This window comes from Apostichopus japonicus, chromosome 9, assembly GCF_037975245.1.
Source record: "Apostichopus japonicus isolate 1M-3 chromosome 9, ASM3797524v1, whole genome shotgun sequence".
Lineage (NCBI taxonomy): Eukaryota > Metazoa > Echinodermata > Holothuroidea > Aspidochirotida > Stichopodidae > Apostichopus > Apostichopus japonicus.
In genome coordinates, this window is record NC_092569.1 from 30,174,301 (window position 1) to 30,196,141 (window position 21,841).

General features: G+C 35.2%; 2 protein-coding genes across 3 annotated transcripts in view; both read right to left on the reverse strand.

Moving 5' to 3' along the window:
* Nucleotides 1-21,841, reverse strand: part of LOC139974298 (uncharacterized) — a 73,160-nt gene that overhangs the window by 24,114 nt on the left and 27,205 nt on the right. Inside the window, exons 7-8 of one of the 2 annotated variants that reach the window (XM_071981329.1) lie at nucleotides 7,374-7,635; nucleotides 5,856-6,236 (exon numbers count right to left, since the gene is read on the reverse strand). In XM_071981329.1, the coding sequence (XP_071837430.1) occupies nucleotides 5,887-6,236; nucleotides 7,374-7,635 (612 nt within the window). In that variant the 3' untranslated portion in view covers nucleotides 5,856-5,886. Of the gene's footprint in view, nucleotides 1-5,855; nucleotides 6,237-7,373; nucleotides 7,636-21,841 lie in introns of those variants that run through there. The other variant, XM_071981330.1, reaches the window with a different exon arrangement.
* Nucleotides 12,919-17,265, reverse strand: LOC139973799 (angiopoietin-2-like). Its single transcript, XM_071980666.1, has 7 exons — nucleotides 17,239-17,265; nucleotides 16,944-16,974; nucleotides 15,906-16,078; nucleotides 15,269-15,533; nucleotides 14,199-14,410; nucleotides 13,616-13,736; nucleotides 12,919-12,938 (listed from the first exon to the last, which is right to left on the reverse strand). The coding sequence occupies exons 1-7, from the start codon at nucleotides 17,263-17,265 to the stop codon at nucleotides 12,919-12,921; spliced, it is 849 nt and encodes a 282-aa protein (XP_071836767.1).

Below are 21,841 nucleotides of genomic sequence, written 5' to 3' on the forward strand. Positions count from 1 at the left end.
CTCTCCTAAGATCCCTTCCCAGTGCTGACGCCAGCACAATTTTGTGCTCCTTCACCTAAAAATTGAATTGATTTCGTAACAGAGCGTATAGACTTTATATTTGTACTGCCAATTAAAGCAGATTAATTTACAAATGGTTCAAGGGATGTGAATGGAATGGTTATATTGATTTGGACAATATCATATATGTGTTGCCCTACTAGGCTTTCTTTAATATCATAAACAGCAACTACCATCATTGTCTAGACGTGGAGTTAGATTAACCTTATCCATCTTTTAGATTTAATTGGTCAAACTCTTTGTTCATTATTTTACTTCGCGTTTTTAACTTGTGACCAATAGAGGGCAGCATTGTTGGAGAAAGAAGCAGAAGGGGAAGCAATAAATGTGTAATCGCAGAGTTGACAGAAATTGTGCCGATCTCAGCTAGGCTATTTGGGCCCGAATTGGATCTACATTCACTTTGAAAAGGAAGGATTTACGCCCCTGTACTTGCATTACACGTTTTATATTCGTTGTGGTGCATTAGGACTGGAAGTTGCGCCAAAGACTTCAGATAAGTGAACTTTACATTTTAGCTTTACATTTGAATCTTCTATTACAATAATTCATAAATAAACATACATTAAATCACATGCAGTGATACATATTCAATATATCACATTTTTATATATATAATTTGAGAGCGATGTAAATTTATATCATCTTCATATAAATGTATTAACTATTAAAAGGGGTTAAACTTGTTGGGAAAAACTGTTTAAATCCCAGCCAGTAAAAGCAGATTAATTTACAAATGGAGGGATTTGCATTGGTATGGTTATATTGATATGAACTATATCATATATGTTACACTGCTATGTTTTCTTTAATATTATAAACAGCGATTTCCATCATTGTGTAGACGTGGAGTTAGATTAACCTTATCCATCTTTTAGGGTTTCAGTAGTCAAACTCTTTGTTGATTATTTTACTTCTTATTTTAAATTGGTGGCTAATAGAGGGCTGAAAAAGGTACAATTTTAGCAAACCAAATGTAATCAAAGAACAGGAATTAATTAGCATTTTCGCAGTTTGTAAAAAGTTTATATTTATTAGTTTGTCAATAATATATCAAAAAACTATAAAAATACGAAAACCAACAAACAACAACCACTCAAAACAAGGCAACAAGAAAAAACAAGGCATTACTCAGAAAAACAACATTTGGGATTTCATTTTAATAAAGAATATAGCATCGTGAAATGAGGATATATTCATACAATATTTTCATAACATAAAGCTAAATTGTACCTTGAAGACCGTAAGAATAATTTGAATTTTGATGAAAATGTTTTCTTCATAAGTGTTTTTCCATGTTTAAATCATACAGAAGAGAAACATGAAAGAATTAGAAGGGAATTGAAAGTTGCAAGTCAAGAGAAAGCTGGCACAGATGTTGACATGAAAAAAGTTGAAACCATCTCTGTAATAACTCGAAGTGAGAGATGGTGAGTTGTTTATTTTCATTAAAATTTGAAATACTTTTCAAGTTGATAGCAATGGTTTGTTAATATGATTGGCGTGAAATTAGAAAAGAAAATGAGACGAAACCAAACCAAAAAGTTCCAAAGTATTGTTTCCCAAGTGAGAGTTTCTTTAAATGTTACTTACTAGTATTTTTTATAGTCCGTTGTGCAATTGTTCTTTTTATCATTCATCTTTCATGTTTAAGTTCAGATATTTGAAACAACAAACTAAGACTCTAATTTAATATTTTTCTACAATATCATCCCTTTTTGTATTCTGTTGAAATTAATGTGTGAAATTATGCAATAGAATACTAACAGGAAAATTATGAATTAAGTTAAAAAGAGTAAAAGAATAAAAGGATAACCAAAACAAAAAGTTCCAAAGTATTGTTTCTCAAGTGAGAAATTCTTTAAATGTTACATACTAGTATTTTTTATAGTCCGTTGTGCAATTGTTCTTTTTATCATTCATCTTTCATGTTTAAGTTCAGATATTTGAAACAACAAACTAAGACTCAAATTTTTAATATTTTTTCTCCAATATCATCTGATGATTTTTTAATGCATCCCATTTTGTATTCTGTTCAAATTAATGATTGAAATTATGCAACAGTATACTAACAAGAAAATTATAAATAAAATTGAAAAGAGTTAAAGAATGAAAGGATATACTTGAACCTGTAATCTTTGGGTACAGTCGTGTGCTCTTCTGACTGAGCTATCCAGCTGTTAGGTAGATGTCAGTGCTGGGGCTGCTATATTCTTTGCTTGGGTGAGTTTCTGCAGTGTTGTGTAATAGCACTTTGCATTGCATCATCAAGTTTGTTCAAGGGCATGATCTCATAGCAATGCAGCTATTTGGCTGAAACATTAAAATGTTAGTCCATACAGTTGTGTTCAACATTAAGTAATTTCAGACCCCTACCTTCTACAAAACTTGTATGCATTATATTTCAGACGTTTTGGGTTGTAAAGTTTGTGTGAAATCATAGACCGGTGTAACATCTGTTGCAAATGACTCTCTTTTGAAACGCTTAGTTGATGGTATGTAGTTCCAGATTGCACCGCTATATACTACAACAAAATGTCACTTGCATATAACAAAATATTAAGTATCTGTTGGAAGGTCATTGGTATGAATTTACGTAATTTGACTGTCTGTTTATCTCTGCATTCAAGTTAACCGGCTGGATATGTTTATAGTTCATAACGCAGTTGCTGTAAAATACATTACCGGTGTACAGTGTTAGCGCCATAGTTAACTGTTTAATAATAGCAACGTTGCGTGGTTTGGTAAGGGGTGGGGTGGGGAAGCGGGACAGAGGTTTTGGTGAGTGTAAGTTATAAATGGGGGTGGCTGTAAGCTTAATGCCAGAAGGAAGATGCATCATTAGTCTTCTGGACTAACCGAACATACTGGCAGGTAAATCAATTGTTTACAGTTTGTTATTAACATGGGTTATAAAATTCACATTATGAAAAAATCCTTAAAATTATGATATATCATAGAAAGGTTATCATAATATAGATATTCATTTTATCATAAAATAGTCGTCAGCAACAGAAGACAATGTCTTGGAGAATGAGAGGCAAAGGGCAGAAGGAATCACACCAACTGAATTAAGGGAGGAAAAACAGAAATAACGTCTGGATTTCTAACCATTGTCATCGCAGCAAAAGAATCTCACACTAACAGAAATAACTTCTGGAACTCCAACCATCATCATCTCAGCAAAAGAATTTCAAACTAGTAATTTGGGTAGCTACAGAATATTTCTGGTATACATTTTGGTCACCTTGACATCCAAATATATTACTATTATTCTTAAAGGACCATAGTAAGCTATCGTATGAAGGAACGCTTGATGAGTGGTTGACTCAAAGTTGCACTTGTGCAGTTTCGCAGAACGAAACAAGAATGTTGATGAACAAGTAAAGGTGCTTAATTTAATATTTTTAAAGCTTTGTATTCCGAAAAATGTTTCAAACGATGTTTTTCTCCAATTATTACAAGTAAAATTAGATGATCAAATTTTGGTACAGCTATGTTACTTCTGGTAATTTCATGTTGACGGTACTAAAATTCATATCAACTGTTATTCAAGTTTCCTGGAACTAGATGGGATCCATGACAGTACCCTCTATTGACATTTATTTGCGACTGGAGAGCTTCTTTGTTATTGGTCACATTCAAGAAAAAAGATTCATACAGAGGGAAATCTTGTACTAAATATGTTCATTTGTTTATGGATTAACTAAATTACAGACTTAGCAACTAGTTAAAATCAATTTCCTCATTTTATTAATGTTAATTTGTATTTGTTATGTACTTATAATGATCCTATATTTTTCAGTATTCTCATCTTAATACTGTTTGATAATACTTAACATATTTTCTAACTTAATACTGTATTTTATTAATATTTAGTGGGTTTTTTTTAGTGGTAAGATAACCATTGAATTTTATTGCTACTGCAGTAAGAGGGTATACTAAAAAGTCATTTTATCATTCGGTTTGGTAGTGTTACTGATTATGTATAATTTACTGAACAATATCAATAATTACATATATTTTGTGAAGTATATTATATTAAGAACTCACAGCTTAAAATAGGTCACACAAAGGTCCTGTACTAGATTCATTTAAGAGCGTTTATTAAAGGAAGCTTAGAATAAAGACAAGATTTCTGATAAATCCAGTCAAATTAGGGGATGTGGCTTTTTAGCACCTAAGGTATTTTGAATTTGCTATTTTCCGTAAACAAAAGCAATGCATTTAGTAGATTGTGTGTGAATTAATGAACACATGTTATTTTATATTTGAATTTAAGTAAAATTAATTATTTGCTTAACAAATGGACTATATACCTAGCAGAGGGTTGTAAGAATACTAGTCAGTGTGCACATTGTATTCCATTTAATGGGAATTGTTTAAGAAATATTGATCAAACAACCATTGGCTCCTGAATTAAATAATGGAAGATGATGAACTTGACAAATTATGACCCCCACTGCTTCCTAAATAGGAGAGAAACTAACTAATATGTATGATATATTATAATGATGCTGTTAATTTACTACAAGACTAAACACAATGTTGTGGGTAGGGAGGGGGGGTCGACGGTTATTTGAGAGAGAAGATAATGGGTAGAGAAATAAAGTAAAACAGAAGACAAATATTTCTCACAATATGATCCTTTAAACTAAACCCATCTAGTGATCTGAAGAATTGAAAAACCTAATCCTGTGAATCCAGGCATCACTATTTATGTTAACTAATCCATTAACACAAATGTCTTTGAAATTCAAATATATGTGAAAAACTGAAGAAGAGCTTCAAGTTTTTTTTCTTACCTTGATGATCCAAAGTTATCTCATATTTAGAATATTGTTGCATAATGTTACAATAAATTTATTTGTTTTATGGGTATCAATATTAAAAACAGTAACAAACAATCAGAATTTTCGTAACAGAATAATTGTTAGGGCTAAAAAGTTTTCTTCACATGGTTGTTATTGAATTGAGTAGTTTACCATGACTGTATTGTGTAGTCCACACGTAGCGTTAGTTGAGTATTTCAAGCTTTGTAGTAGATTTTTGATGGTTCTAAAGTTTGGTTTCTTTCCTCTGTTTGATAGGGTTTTCAATGACATAGTAGGATGTTTAGACTTTGTACTTTATTAATTTTTACAAACAGAATTAAACAATTCCCAAATTTACCTGTTATAAACATTGCTTTATTTTAAGTTGACAATTTACATTTTATTAACAACACGAGATGCAACCACTGAATACCTTGTCATATGTTTACATGACCTGTATGAGAATATTTATTTAGGTATGTTGTAAAATATATATGTGATACCCAATGTTTTGTCAGTAGTTCCATTGCAACCCTAATAATGACATCATATAAATTTAGAAGTATATAAAATGTGTGTGTTCTAGAAACCAAGAATCTTTACATATACACTTCCATGCAATTGTTAATTTCCAACTGACTAACTTTTTTTGGGGGTAGTGGAGGGGGGGTGGGAGGGTGAGGATTGACTACGAGGGATGAAAAACATTAAAGAAAAGTGGACAAATTTACTTTTTTTATCCTTTATGAGACTCATACAATAATCAATTTGAAAAAGTTCTATCAAACAACAGTAAGCTGGTTAAGATTAATAATTTGACATCAATTTCAATTAATGATACCCTCTCATTCCCTTAAAAATTAATTATTTGTAATTTTTGTTGCATTTTTCACTTCTTTTGTGTCTATTACACGTCCAGCTGTCCAACGTTCGAAGATCTGTATGGATCTTTCCCTACTTTCTAAGTAAAGCCTGCACTGTTGGGCAGTGTGTTATTTATACAGTGATTTGTCTACACCGGTCGTATTTTCATATCAGTATATTGCAGGTTACATCCGTTACCGTTCAAACTATAACTATACCAGTATACGTTCGTTCCTAGAGTAGTGCCGTCGTAGTCCCCGTTGAGGTGAGAATCAGCGCAAATCACGCAGTTGTCGCTGCCATCGGGAAAATAATTGCAATAATTGGGACAGTAAGACGACCGACAATAATAATAATAAGAATCCATACATTCATAATATTCATAGAACCACCAGGCTCCTCGATGTCTCTCAGCACAGTCGTAGCTGCTCCATCCATCGTGGTCCCGGTCTTTTGTACTGAATTGTTTGTTGTTGCTATCAGACAAACTATCATAACCTGCAAAAATTGAGAGAGAATAAATAAACCGATCAATTTGTAAACTGTGAACGAATCCAACATCGGATGTCAGTTAGAGGGCAGTGCGTTTTTTGTCATACCAAGATGAACACGTCAGTTCCGCGTTTTTTTTTTTTGCGTGTGTGTTGAATATTTAGGATGCATAAGTAGGTATTTTGCCATGGCAAGTACGTTATCATACATTTGTTGTTGTTCCGTTTAAAATACAGTGCCACAACAGGAGCCATATACAGATGGAGAAACTACTTTAAGCAAATGCCTGGGTTTGGTCACTATAGAGTCGCTAATATCGCTCTTTATTTTACATTTATTTATCGGCATTTATTGGCAATACTATTCATTCATTTTCTTTATTTGATTGTTGATACAAAACTTCTATGACTTTATATAACATGATTATCCTAAAATAGCGCCTCAATGTTTGCACATATGAGAATCATCAAATATACATACCACCCGAAGTTTCGCTACATAGTAACGCGGAGGGCACATGTGACATACTTCCAGACACTAATAACATATTATTTTCCCCTTCGTAAGCTCGAAGTGTAGCGAGTTTTGTAGACAACAGCGCTAAGGCAACATACATTTACGTTAAATTTCAGAATACTCGTTTAGGTTGGGGTGATAGTGATGTTGATATTAACTTTCTCTGTGTCAGAAATACATAGAGCCTGGCTACTTTTAGAATATCTACTGTAATAGTCCTATATATTGTGTATGACGGTCCCTCCTATCATGTTAGGTGCTTGTCACGTGCAAACACGGCAAGAACACCTATGTTACCAAGGATTAGCGAATCTTATCGTCTGCTTCTTATGTATATTCGCATTGTATACAGTCTTGATAACCTAAGTGCGTTCCAACTGCAGTTCATGCGTTTGAAATTGAATATTGCTGTGAACATTAAAAACATATCAGTTGGCTATGGGATAAAGACATTAGTTGTTGTAGAATGCACATTCAAGGAGTAACACAAGAATTATTGTCACAGGGGAGCACGTCAAACGATCCTTTATAGTTGTCATGTATTTTTTTTATATTCACGCTTCTCCTAATTGACGTAATCGGTCCAGATTTATGTATGGGTCGATGATTAGAATATCAACTACTCACCTGTATTTCCACTGTGTGATCCAATTGATAGTCGATACTTGTCTGCCTCGTTATTAGTACTAAAATTCGAATAGACGGCGTAATACGACGAGGAAACGGAATCCCTTAGATCAATACGAAGCTGGTACGTTTTCTGGTTGGTCATAGAGTGGATATATTTATTACCTAGCCAGTGGTCATGATTTTTATTACCAAAACCGTTCTTGTAGTCCGACCAACCACGATAAAAGTCAACGGAGGCACTCGATCGTCGCTGGAAAACCTATGAAATGAAGAAAAAAGGTAATCAACAATATATTTTAGTAATTCTTAAGAGCATGAGATCCAAAGCCGTAAAATAGTAAACAAAGACATGAATATTGTGAAAGTGAGGTAATTCGCAAGAGTATTCTGCGTCTTTATTGTTTTTTTCCTAAAATGGTCAAGTTCATCTCCACAAGATCTTCAGTGCATTATTTTGAGGAAAGTTATGTATAACATGAGGAAGTTCAGAATTTAAATCCTTAAATGTTTGCAAAACTCACCGTCCATCCTCCTCCGTTACTTTCCATCTCACAGTAAACCTGAATGCCGCTTGACCAACCATCAGGGTAAATGGTGTAAACACCATCACTGCGTGTACCGGAAACATAAAGCTCGTAGCAATCTTTTGGGATCACCTCGCGGGTGCACGTCACTCCGTCCCCTTCGTAGTTTGCATTGCAGTAACATTTACGGACACCGCTCCTCTCAGCACAGGTTGCGTGACTACTACACTGGTAACTCTCATCTACAAGCCGGTTGTTCCTACAAGTTGATTTTTGTGTACATCTTGAATTGATGTAAAAGTGGCCCTCCTAATTTAAGATATTCAGCACAAAAAAAAACAAAAAAAAAAAAACTAATAAATGAATGATGAAATTGCGGTTGTCACAGTGAGACGTACAGGATTTCAACGGTTGGTGGCCAATGATAAATTCCCGTCAAATGATCTAGGTATGGGTACAAACCTTCATGAAAGTTGTATAAAGTAATTAAAGCAAACTCCGATGAGCTACAAATATTGCATTCAACGGCGTATCGCGACTATACATTAGGCATACAAGTAGTTTTAACCGCAAGACTGTAAAAAAACATCCATTGATAGTAACAGGCACATAAGTGTATGCACAACTGGCGGAGTGGTCAGGTGATTCCCGACTAAACGTAATACATACTTCGACTGACAGTTTTGACTGGACTGGCTGCAAAAATGGGTCAATTGCCCCTGCCCAACCACGGTACGCACGCTACTCGGTTATCTGTAATGTAATGTGATTATTGACAAGTATAAGTAGTAAATGTTTCCTTCTAACTATATGAACAATGATTAAGAACAAAGCATTGTAAAATGACCTGAAAGAACCGTACTAACCCCTAATACACTTCCTATGACAGCAACGAAGCAGTTGTGGATGCACGTCTCTCCGTCCCCTTGGTAGTTTGGATTGCAGTAACATTTACGGACACCGCTCCTCTCAGCACAGGTTGCGTGTACACTACACTGGTAACTCGCCTTAATAATTTGGTTGTTTCGGCAAGTTGATCTTCGTGTACATCTTGAATTGACGTAAAAATCGCCAACCTAATTTGAGATATACAACCAAAAAGAAACAACTAATAAATGAATGATATATTTGCGGTTGTCACAGTGAAATGTACAGGATTTCAACGGTAGCTGGCCAATGATAAAATCCCCCCCCCCCCCACACGATCTAGGTATGGATATGAGCCTTTATACAATTTTAGGAAGTATTTGAAGCCAAGTTCGATGAAGGAGGCGTAAGAATCCGCTTTAAAAAAAAGTAGCTGCAAATATTGCATTCAAAGGCTTACCTTACCGCGACTATACATTAGGAATACAAATAGTTCTAACCGCAAGACTGAATAAAGGATCCATGGATTTTTGTTCAGGCTTATAATTGGATGTACACCCGTAGGAGTGATCTCGTGATTCCCGCCTTAATGTAATACATACATTGAATGACAGTTTTGACTGGAATGGCGACAACAAAATGGGTCAATGTCCCCTGCCCAAGAACGACGCACACGCCACTCGGTTATCTGTCAATGTAATGCTATTATCGACAACTATAAAGAGTAAAGGTTTCCTTCTAATTATCTGGACAATGATTAAGAAAAAACCATTATAAAATGACCTGAAAGAACCGTACTGACCCCTAATACACTTCCTATGTCGGCAACGAAGCAGTTGTGGATGCACGTCTGTCCGTCCCCTTGGTAGTTTGGATTGCAGTAACATTTACGGACACCGCTCTTCTCAGCACAGGTTGCGTGACTACTACACTGGTAACTCTCATCTACAAGCTTGTTGTTCCTACAAGTTGATTTTCGTGTACATCTTGAATTGATGTAAAATTGGCCCTCCTAATTTAAGATATTTAGCGAAAAGAAAAACAACAACTAATAAATAACTTATGAATTTGCGGTTATCACAGTGAAATATACAGAATTTATACGGTGGGTGGCCAATGATAAATCCCCTCGAGTGATCTAGGTATGGGTACGAACCTTTATGAAAGTTTTATGAAGTATTTGAGTCAACGCTGAAGTAGGAGGCGAAGGGATCCGCCATAAAAAGTAGCTGAAAATATTGCATTCAACGGCTTATCGCGACTATACTTTTGGCCTACAAATAGTTCTAACCGCATGACTGTTAATATTGTATCCATGGATTTTTGGTCAGGCTTATAAGTGGATGTAAACCCGTACGGGTGGTATCGTGATTCCCGACTTAACGTAATACATCCCTCGACTGACAGTTTTGACTGGACTTTCGACAAAAGATTAGGGCAATGGCCCCTGCTCAACCACATAGTGCTCGCCACTCGGTTATCTGTATATGTAATGTGGTTATCGAAAACTATAACTAGTTAAGGTTTCCTTCTAATTATATGAACAATGATTAAGAAAAAAGCATTATAAAATGACTTGAGTGAACCGTACTGACCCCTAATACACTTCCTATGTCAGCAACGAAACAGTGGTGGGTGCACGTCTCCCCGTCTCCTTGGTAGTTTGAATTGCAGTAACATTTACGGACACCGCTCCTCACAGCACAGGTTGCGTGATCACTACACTGGTAACTCTCATCTACAAGCCGGCTGTTTCTGCAAGTTGATCTTCGTGTACATCTTGAATTGACGTAAAAATCGCCAACCTGATTAAAGATATTCAGCCACAAAGAAACAAAATAATAAACAAATTATGATGTTGTGTTTGTCACAGTGAAATGTATAGGATTTCAATGGTGGGTGGCCAATGATAGATTCCCCTCGAACGATATGGGTATGAACTTTTATGAAAATTTTATGAAGCATTTGAAGCCAACTCTGATGTAACTGCAAATATTGAATTCAACGGCGTATCGCAACACTATACATTAGGCCTATAAATAGTGTTAACCGCAAGACTGTGAAAACAAGTATCCATGCATTCTTTGCCAGGCTTATAAGTGTATGCACACCCGTAGGAGTGGAATCGTGACTACCGACTAAACGTAATACATATCTCGACTGACAGGTTTCACTGGACAGGCGACAAAAAAAAAAATGGATCAATGTCCCCTGCCCAACCACGATGCGCACGCTACTCGGTTATCTGTACATGTAATGTGTTTATCGACAAATATGGGTATTAAAGGCTTACTTTTAATTATATGGACAATGATTAAGAACACAGCTTTATAAAATGACCTGAATGAACTATACTGACCCCTAATGCACTTCCTATGTCAGCAACGAAGCAGTTGTGGCGGCACGTCACTCCGTCCCCTTGGTAGTTTTGATTGCAGTAACATTTACGGACACCGTTCCTCTCAGCACAGGTTGCGTGACTACTACACTGGTAACGCTCATCTACAATCCGGTTGTTCCTACAAGTTGATTTTCGTGTACATCTTGAATTGATGTAAAAATGGCCCTCCTAATTTAAAATATTCAGCGAAAAGAAAAACAAACAACAAATAAATGAATTATGAATTTGCGGATGTCACAGTGAAATGTACAGGATTTTAACGGTGGGTGGCCAATGATAAATCCCCTCGATTGATGTTGGTATGGGTATGAACCTTTATGGAAGTGTTATGAAGTATTTGAAGCCAACTCTGGAGTAGGAAGCGAAAGAATCCGGACCCCCCCCAAAAAAAAAAGTTGCTAAAATATCACATTTAACGGTATATCGCGACTATACATTAGGCCTACAAATAGTTCTTACCGCAAGACTGTGAAAAAAGTATCCATGGATTTTTGTATCAGTCTTAGCAGTGGATACACACCCGTAGGAGTGGTCTCGTGATTCCCGACTAAACGTAATACATCCCTCCACTGAAAGTTTTGACTAGACTGGCGACGAAAGAATGTGTCAATGGCCCCTGCCCAACCACGATGCGCACGCCACCCAGTTATCTGTCAATGTAACGTTATTATCGACACGTATAAATAGTAAAGGTTTCCTTCTAACTATATGGACAATGAGTAAGAAAAAACTGTATAAAAATGACTTGAATGAATCGTACTGACCCCTAATACACTTCCTATTTCAGCAACGAAGCAGTTGTGGCGGCACGTCAATCCGTTTCCTTGGTAGTTTGGATTGCAATAACATTTACGGACACCGTTCTTCTCAGCACAGGTTGCGTGACTACTACACTGGTAACTCTCATCTACAAGCTTGTTGTTCCTACAAGTTGATTTTCGTGTACATCTTGAATTGATGTAAAAGTGGCCCTCCTTATTTAAGATATTCAGCGAACAGAAAACAAACAACTAATAAATGAATCATGAATTTGCGGTTCTCATACTGGAATGTACATAAGTTCAACGGTGGGTGGCCAATGATAAATCCCCTCGAGTAATCTAGGTTTGGATATGAACCTTTATGAAAGTTTTATGAAGTATTTGAAGCCAACTCCGAAGAAGGAGGCGAAGGGATCTGCATTAAAAAAATAGCTGCAAATATTGCTTCAACGGCTTATCGCGACTATACTTTAGGCATACAAATAGTTCTTACCACAAAATTGTAAAAGCAAGTATCCATGCATATTTTGCCAGGCTTATAAGTGTATGCATACCCGTTGGAGTGGTCTCGTGATTACCGACTAAATGTAATACATCCCTCGACTGACAGTTTTGACTAGACTGGCGACAAAAAATGGGTCAATATCCCCTACCCAACCACGATACGCACGCCACTCGGTTATCTGTAAATGTAACATGAGTATCGACAAGTATGAGTAGTAAAGGTTTGCTCCTGATTATATGGACAATGATTGAGTAAAAAAGCATTATAAAAATGACCATAAAGAACCTTACTGACCACTAATACACTTCCTATGTCAGCAACGAAGCAGTTGTGGCTGCACGTCTCTCCGTCGCCTTGGTAGTTTGGATTGCAGTAACATTTACGGACACCGTTCCTCTCAGCACAGGTTGCGTGTTCACTACACTGGTAGCTCGCCTTTATAATCTGGCTGTTTCGACAGGTTGATCTTCGTGTACATCTTGAATTAACGTAAAATTCGCCAACCTGATTAAAGATATTCAGCCGAAAAGAAACAAACTAATTAACAAATTTTGAATATGCTGTTGTAAAGTGAAATGTACAGAATTTAAACGGTGGGTGGCCAATGATGAATCCCCTTCGAATGATCTAGGTATGGGTATTAAACTTTATGAAAGTTTTATAAAGTATTTGAAGCCAAATTTGATGTAGGGGACGATTGGATCCATCATAAAAAGGAGATGCAAATATTTTATTCAACGGCTAATCGCGATTATACATTAGGCATACAAATAATTCTAACGGCAAGACTGTGTAAAAAAATATTCCTGAAAATTTTGCCAGGCTTATACGTGTATGCACAGCCGTAGGAGTGGTCATGTGATTCCCGACTAAACGTAATACATATCTCGACTGACAGTTTTGGCTGGACTGGTGACAAAAAAATAAAATCGGTCAATGGCACCTGCCGAACCACGATGCGCACGCTACTCGGTTATATTTAAATGTAATGTGATTATCGACGAGTATAAATAGTAAAGGTTTCCTTCGTATTATATGGACAATGATTAAGAACAAATCATTATGAAAATGACTTGAATGAACCGTACTGACCCCTAATACACTTCCTATTTCAGCAACGAAGCAGTTGTGGATGCACGTCTCCCCGTCCCCTTGGTAGTTTGGATTGCAGTAACATTTACGGACACCGTTCTTCTCAGCACAGGTTGCGTGACTACTACACTGGTAACTCTCCTCAACAAGCCGGTTGTTCCTACAAGTTGATTTTCGTGTACATCTTGAATTGATGTAAAAGTGGCCCTCCTAAGTTAGGATATTCAGCGAAAAGAAAAACATCCACTAATTAATGAATTATGAAATTGCGGTTGTCACAGTGAAATGTACAGGATTTCAACGGTGGGTGGGCAATGATAAATCCCCTCAAGTGATCTAGGTATGGGTATGGATCTTAATGAAACTTTTATAAGGTCTTTGAAGCCAACTCCGATGTAGGAGTCCGCGGGGTTCGTTATGAACAGGTAGCCGTTAAATGTTGCATTAAAACGGCCTATTGCGATTACACATTAGGCCTTCAATTGGTTCTCACCGCAAAAATATCGTTAGTAGTATCCATGCATTTTAGTGTAAGGTTTATAAGGGTATGCATATCCGTAGTAGTAGTCTTGTGCTTCCTAAATAAATCTAAGGAAAATATTTGCTTGTTATTATATGGAAAAAAATCATTAAAGGAAAGCACTTAAAATGCCCTTAAAGAACCGTACTTACCCCTAACACACTTCTTTTGTCAGCAACGAAACAGTTGCATTGGTTGAGAGGGATGCATTCTTCTTGCTGTCTCAGATATTCACCGACGCAAACACATTGCTCTGATTCTGTGCGAGATGTAGCCAAGATGCAAGTATCGGGGTCGTCACAAGTCCTCTCACAGGTCTCATTGCTAAATATCTCATTAGCTGGACACCATTCAGGGATTGTTGCTAGAGAACAGGAAAGAAAAAAAATATGTAAATAATAGTAACCTGATACAGCCACGGCAAATAGGACATGTGTGGCATAGCATAGTTTGTTATCATTAAATACGTGATTGTCAGAATGTTAAAGGAAAGAAACATACATTCAGACGCTGCTCGAATAAATGTAGAACAGTTTAAATAGTTATTGGCCGTTCCTTAGTCACATTAATGTTAATATTTATTCCATATAACGAGATAAAATACTATAATTTGTTGTGCAATTCGTCTGAAACCAGGTAGTCATGCCTTCAGAGTTCTCTCGGTGTGAGTGTCCTGATTTCTGACGACAATGATAATTAATACAACATCAAATTTCTGTTCGTTGGTTGTTCTCACAAACTGGGAGACGTACCTGGTTTAAGTGTAAACTGACTGTTGTACAAATGTTAGGTACAGTTCCTTGTTCAGAGCCATGGTCGGTGTTGTACGAAGCAGTCTTGTAGTGAGTGTGTAATCACACTGTAGCTAATAGAGGCATTTTGGAAGTCTAGTATGGATACTAATGTAAGATTAAGTATTTGAACTCTCACTAAAAGCTTGTTCTCGCACTCATATTCATATCATGTTGTAATTGTTAAGATATGTATTGTAGCGCCGTTGTACTCGCTGATAGCCTATACTATATGTATACTCGTACACTATATATATTGTAGCAGTTTCTTCCAAATTTGACATGTAATTTACTTCCAAAATATCCCTTCGTTTTCAGAATAAACCTTTCATTTTCTGCACGTTTACGTTTCTCATTTTATAAGTGATTACGATTTGTTTGAATATTTTGGCTGTATATTTAATAATAATAATAATGTAAAAGGCACTTACCATCTGATCTTTCGAATGTACCTAAACTAGAGATATAATAATCCCCCCATTCATCTGAGATACGAAACTCTTCGTATGTTACATAGTAATTTTCTCCAGCAACGTTCTCAAAGTCCATCCTCAGTTGGTACCGTTTTTGATTTGTTAAGACGGCAATTTTCTCATTTCCGATCCAAAACTCACTCCCTAGAAAGCCAAAGCCATTTCTGAAGTCTTTCCAACTTCTATAAAAATTTACAGAATCCGATCTTCGTTGCTGTAATACCTACAACGAATATAAAAAAAGTTAAGCGTTAACTGGGACGTGATTGAATAATTATTATTCGTTCCCTACTGCAATGCGATTTGTTGCTAACAACTACACAGAAATTAGAACTTATTTCTAACTACAGTTTGTAGCTTTGGCTAAAGGTCTACATTTTCTTTAAAAGAAGAACAACACTGTACCTAAGTACAGCCTTGTTCTTAAATTTCACAATATTGAAAATATTAATTCAAACTTTCGTTTCGATAAAAATATCAAGATTATTTTTAGAATAACGACTTTGTATTACATTGCTATATAATGCTGTAATAAAAATTGATGTAATTTTTTACAAAACTTGTTGAAAATGAGACATCAAGTAATCATCCCTACCGTCCATCCACCAGTATCAAGATCATTATTACAGTAAGCCTCAAATGGTTCCGGATAGCCATCTGGTTTAATAAGATACACTCCGGATGTATTTTGGGTAGAGGAACATGCATTCGATACTTCTTTGCAGTCTCTCGGATACGCAGGTTGTTGAAGGCCAAAGTATAAAGACCCTGGATGGAAAGTAAAAACAAAGTTAAACTTTTATTGTGACTGAAAAATCATTTCATCTAACGAAAATATCGCCTAAGATGTTTTATCTTTAATTGCCACTCTCCACCCAGGGGTTAAATGGGAACATGTGAGATAACTTGTCATTGGGCGCAGTATATAGCTGCAGCTGTTCGGAGGGACTCTCTCTTGGACATGTTATTATTGAACAGGGGTTATACAAAGTCTGTAAAGCGCATTGAAACATATCGCTGTTAAAAAGCGCTAAATGAATCAAATATTATTATTTTTTATTAATATAAGATTCTGAGCCAGTTGTAAGTGAACCGGTTTCGTTACTAAGAGAGTTAAGGCAATACATCAGTTTAAATACCAACTATTACCCAACTACCATATAGTCGAAGATATCGCGACTAAAGTTAAATGAGGTAAACGTTATTGAATTCTCAGATGTAACTTATATTTGATAAGTTTTCAGCCTGCAATGGAAATTCAGAGACTAAGTAACTTGAATTTCTTTTTTACCAAGCTTCTGTAGTTATCAATCATATCCAAGTGAGATCAAAAGACTCACGAAAACAGGCAAATCCCATTCGTTTACCATATCTGAGAAAATATCGATGTGGCACGTAGGATATGAAAAGATTGAAAGTATACTACTCAGTGGAAATCAACCTCGAAATAGATATTCGGAAATAGTGACAGGACTGAAAACAAAACGTCAAGAGCAATCATTAAAAAGCTAACATTTCCAACCACCCAAGTTGTCCAACTGAGGTATCAATGTTTATAATACATAAGTGATATTACTTACAGAGGTTACTTCTTATTATAAGGTAAATAAAATAAGATAAATAATACACCAACCTGAAGAACTTTCCTCGGCACTGACGATTATCTGTGTAAAAAAAAGACATTTACTGAATACATTACAAGACATATAGAGTATTGCAGCCAACACTAAGCAGGATCAGATTAAATCAAATGTTAATAAAACCAGTTTTAGGGAAAGACTGACCTTTTCGCAAACTAGTCCAAAGTATGTTAGTTTAAAAGAGTAAAGTCGATTTAAACTTTGGTAAATTCTCCGGATCACCACTTTTAATAATGTTTTTCTTTCGTCTATATTCCATATCTGTTTCACAGGTCAATGATCACTTACAGCGTACAACTTTCGTCCAGGAAACATTATATTATTGTTTTTTTTTCTGGTTTTACAGCTATACTCTATCGTATGATACGTAAGTTCACGTTAGGAACAAAGGCAATAGATGGCTGCTTCCTTAAACAGCTTTGTTGCCTAATGCAGACAGATGTTCTTTGTTCAAGTTATATTTTGACATTAGAACATTTCAGACATGAGTTGTAACGCATTTGTGTTTCACGGACCATAATAATACGTAGGGATCATTTACATCGTCCCAGCTATTCTTGTTTGACTAAGATTACCGTGTATTGATACTTACGTGCACAATGAGCTTTAAAATGTGTCATTTTTCTTGTAACGTAAGTTCATAGTCATGTATTAATGTATCTTACTAAATAAACAATTGTAGCAGCGCTACAGAAGCTCAGTTAAGCTTCTATTTGAAATCATTGTTTCTAGTGTTGTGCCGATATCGCCAATATCGAATTTGGCAGATATCCGATATTTCAATCCCAATATCGGACCCATACCGATACCGATATTTTTAAACAGCCAGAATGAATGTCAAATTGCACTATAAGTCATACTTTAATACATAAAGTATCAGAATTATTATCGGCTATCGTAAAATATAATATTGCACAACTCACAAACAGTAACCACTTGATAACTCCCTTGTGCCTATTCTATAATACTAGATCTAACCTCCCTTTAACTGAACGATCATAGTCCCCAACAATATGATATGCTATAGACACTGTGTGCTAGCATTTTGCTCTTGGAAAAACACAAGTCCACTCTTCCTGTTACTGCTGTTGAACGATTCGTTACTCTGTTTGACCCACTATGTTCAAAACTTAAGCTGCAAGTATTATACAAATTGTCGTCACATTGAGCCACGAATTTCTTAGCAAAAAGTATTAAAAGATTACATCGAATTAGAATAAAACTGACTTCATGTAGAAAAGATATTAGCATATCCTGGCTAAGAACTTTCAATACTCTTTGTGCTTAACAGAACCAAAACCACAACATTTTCTTTATTTCTTTAACTTTCGTAAATATTATATCCTACCATTTGCCGACTATATTGACAACTAAGCCTAGCCAATTAACAAGTGCCTCGTCCTTGAATTATTCGTTAACCAACCGGTACCAAGTTGTGATACATAAACTCTGATTGTCAAAATAAAATCTTTTCAAGAGTAATTTATGTTTTAACAAAATACACCCATGATAGTCTTTTCAGCTTTTTAAAAGATACATTTTTTTGGAATGATTCAATAGGGGATGTCCACGTGTTATAACTGTTATTCTCAGCTGAGGACTTAGAAGCAGTGTGCAAATAAGAGTGATGAGCTACTACTGTATAGTTATATTCATATAGTCACATAGACTGGTGAAATTTACTTTAAAGCGCTACAAAGACTGCTATGTACGTAGCGTTACGTAGCCTGACTGGTATGCTTTCAGATTATTATATCATTAGAGCGGTAAATATTTTTGATAACTTGCGTCATGCTTGTTTGACCAGCTAGAACAGATTAATAAATCACCGCAAGAAACAAGATGTGGCTTTGTTGTGGAAAGGTAACGGGGATAACGATGTCAATTCCTTTCCAGCTATCTCCTTTTTTTTTTTGCATTATGCTCCTTCTTATAGCAGACCTAGTTTGTTATAAAGTGGAAACACTGTCACGACCTTACTTTATGCAATAGATCGTTTTTCTTATTGCTATGAATAAAATATGCTCCATTGCAAAGACAAAGAACCAACAACATTGCACTTCGTAATTAATGTTCATGCAACGATAGAACGAAACGTAAAAAAAAAACAATTATTCCTCTGATAAACCTGCTTAATCTTGTGGATATTACGTTTGAACTGTGCTGACCCAAATTGCTCACGAAAATTGTACACATATCATTATAGAACGACCTAAAACTTCACTCGACGTACCACAGAAAAACGATAAAAGAAAAAATCGGAATCGGCTCCAACAATATGGGTTATTCTCACACGTATTGCACACACAAACTGTGACAAAGGTCAAATTGGAAATATGTAGTCCTTTTACAAAGAGTAACATCGAGCTAGGTTGGACTGGATCAAGTCTCCAACGGGTGGAATTATGTCCCACAATGACAGGAAATTAAGATAGAAGACATTTTGCTACTCACATCAAAACGCATACTGGTTACGAATACTAAAATATTGGCAAAACAAATAACATTATCATTGCATATGATTGTGGCCCACATTTCATGATAACTGAAACCCCCTGTTTTGAACCCTCACATGACGACAAAAATATTCTTCCAGTACATTTTTTGTTATATTTTTGGTTCACCGCCATTCAAACTTATCTACAATGCCAAATGGAAGAAGTACGTTAAGGCACAGCGAAAGTATGACAACCCAAGTAACGCTACCTCAACAAATCTACGTGGTAAAGTAAGAAAAATAGACTTTTAGCATTAAAATTGTACCTTTTATGATGATGATGATAAAAATTGCAAAAGATAAAGAATGTTAACAGAAAGGAAAAAAGAAAAAGAGGAAGTTCAGGAAGAAATGAGGAATTTAATCTTTTTTCTTTCAGACCAAAATTCATTCATGACCAAAGTTCCATAGTGTGATATTACTCTGCAATAGAGGATTATAGAATTGAACAAATACTCGGCTTTAATTTGTAAAAGATTAAAAGATCGGAAGCAGATTCTACAAATACATTTTTCTTGTTTGGTAATTCAGATTAATATTGACATAGACATGTTAGAACATTCAAACATATGACAGTTTAAAAAACGGTGTTATCTGTCAAGACAAAAACATATTGTTTAGCATTTCCAGTAGTGAATTTAGACAATTCTCTGAAAAAAAAACAGAGAACAAGCTTAAGATCATTCCTGAAATTTTAACAGTTCTCTGATGTTTTTCGTCTCCATCAAATTTGTGAAAATGATTCAAAATAATGTTTGCACATGGGTCATCTTATCAATAGTTTTAACACGTCTAACATGTCAAGAGTTAGTTTTTGGCACGAGTTAGTATCCTTCTAGAAGAATATGGCCCTTGGATACAGAAAATGTCATTACACTTACCTAAAATCACAAATTAGAATCTACCTTTTATACTTTGTTGTTGACAACATAGTAAAATACACAGTATATAACTATCTCCACAAAGAGATCGAAGCGGTCAAGGCGATTTGTTTGGGATATTGCCAAAATTTCTTTGGTCGTCGATAATGTTATTCAGGAAGCACAGACGGTGTGCGACGTTATTATTGTATCTGTATCAAACATTGTGTTTATTGTCACCAAATGGTGAGTATCACATGCCGTTTTTCCCTTGAATATCATGCTCGTTCGAACGATAACCACAAAACATGATATGGAGGAATTTAATAAGATATCCTTCAACATATATAGCGAATTATTACCATACATGGAGTAGTGATAAATGTTATGTTATTGCTTTCTAGTTTTTGTAACGTGTTAGAGAAGAGACCTTTAAATACAGTGTAATGTAATTTATGTTGTTTAATTTGTAAAAGTCTATATTCGATGTTTTGTTAAGAATAGGGAGGGTTTCCCTTTTTATACTGAAGTACATTACATTTTACTGTAAACAATATAAGAAACGTTTAGTTTCTTTTAAGAATGTTGGTAAACTATTGTGTCAATAAAAATGAAGTGTAATTTATTTTGGTGTGAATTTTCTCACTCCAATCATAATGTATTACTTGTTTTCTGTTTTGTTTTACTGTTAAAGATTATGTCCAGGTAAAAAAAAAGAAGCTTTAAACTGAAAAGTATTACTATTTAAGAGATAATCAACCAGAATAATAATCAGTTTCTCTGTTATGCACTAAGTTATACCGCTAGTAATATGACCTTTAGTGCTCTTTGTATGATCGTGTGAAATTTTAGATTTGCTTGTCGCACTATATCCAGAATACGGCTTCAATTTGTAGCTATAATGTAATATAACTGATTCAATGGAAGAAAAAATAGAATTCTTCCATTCAATTGTTTTATTTGATAAGGCATACAGCTTTTAGACAGTTATTATTGTCTTACTTTTTGTCTGGATTGAATACACAAATACTAATGAAACATCCTACTACGATTTTAATTTGAGTGTGATTTTTAAACGTCTATTCCATTAGAAAGAGACTTCTAATCCACTTAATCTTCTAGTTTATTCAATTAAAGATCCTGTAATAACAGTATCACTTAAAAAAAAGCTCTTACAATACTATTAGTTGTAATTATTATCACTTAATCGCTAATGCTTTCTAGACGTAAAGGTCGTTGCACATGTGATTATTATAAAGCGACACGTAAATTAGGAATACACAATTAAACAAGTCGCACAAATTCGACAAACAATACGATACTTTAAAGATGTTTCATTTTGTTTCAAAACACAAGTTAAAACAGTGCAATGTTCATAAAAGTAACTTAAACGAAAGTTATTTCATTGTTTCTTCAATTAATTTATTGAATGCCATATGAGAATATTTAGGGATGTGCACATTTTCTGTTACTTTTTTATTTAGCTAACGATATATAAAAATATCTCAATTAAGTTTCCCATTCACAATCAAAT

Coding starts and splice junctions, on each gene's coding strand:
- LOC139973799 (XM_071980666.1), bottom strand. CDS start 17,265: ATGTTTCCTGGACGAAAGTTGTACGCT. Junction 16,079..16,943: donor TGCCGAGGAAAGTTCTTCAG/GTTGGTGTATTA, acceptor CTTTCCATCCAG/GGTCTTTATACTTTGGCCTT. Junction 15,534..15,905: donor TTGATACTGGTGGATGGACG/GTAGGGATGATT, acceptor TATTCGTTGTAG/GTATTACAGCAACGAAGATC.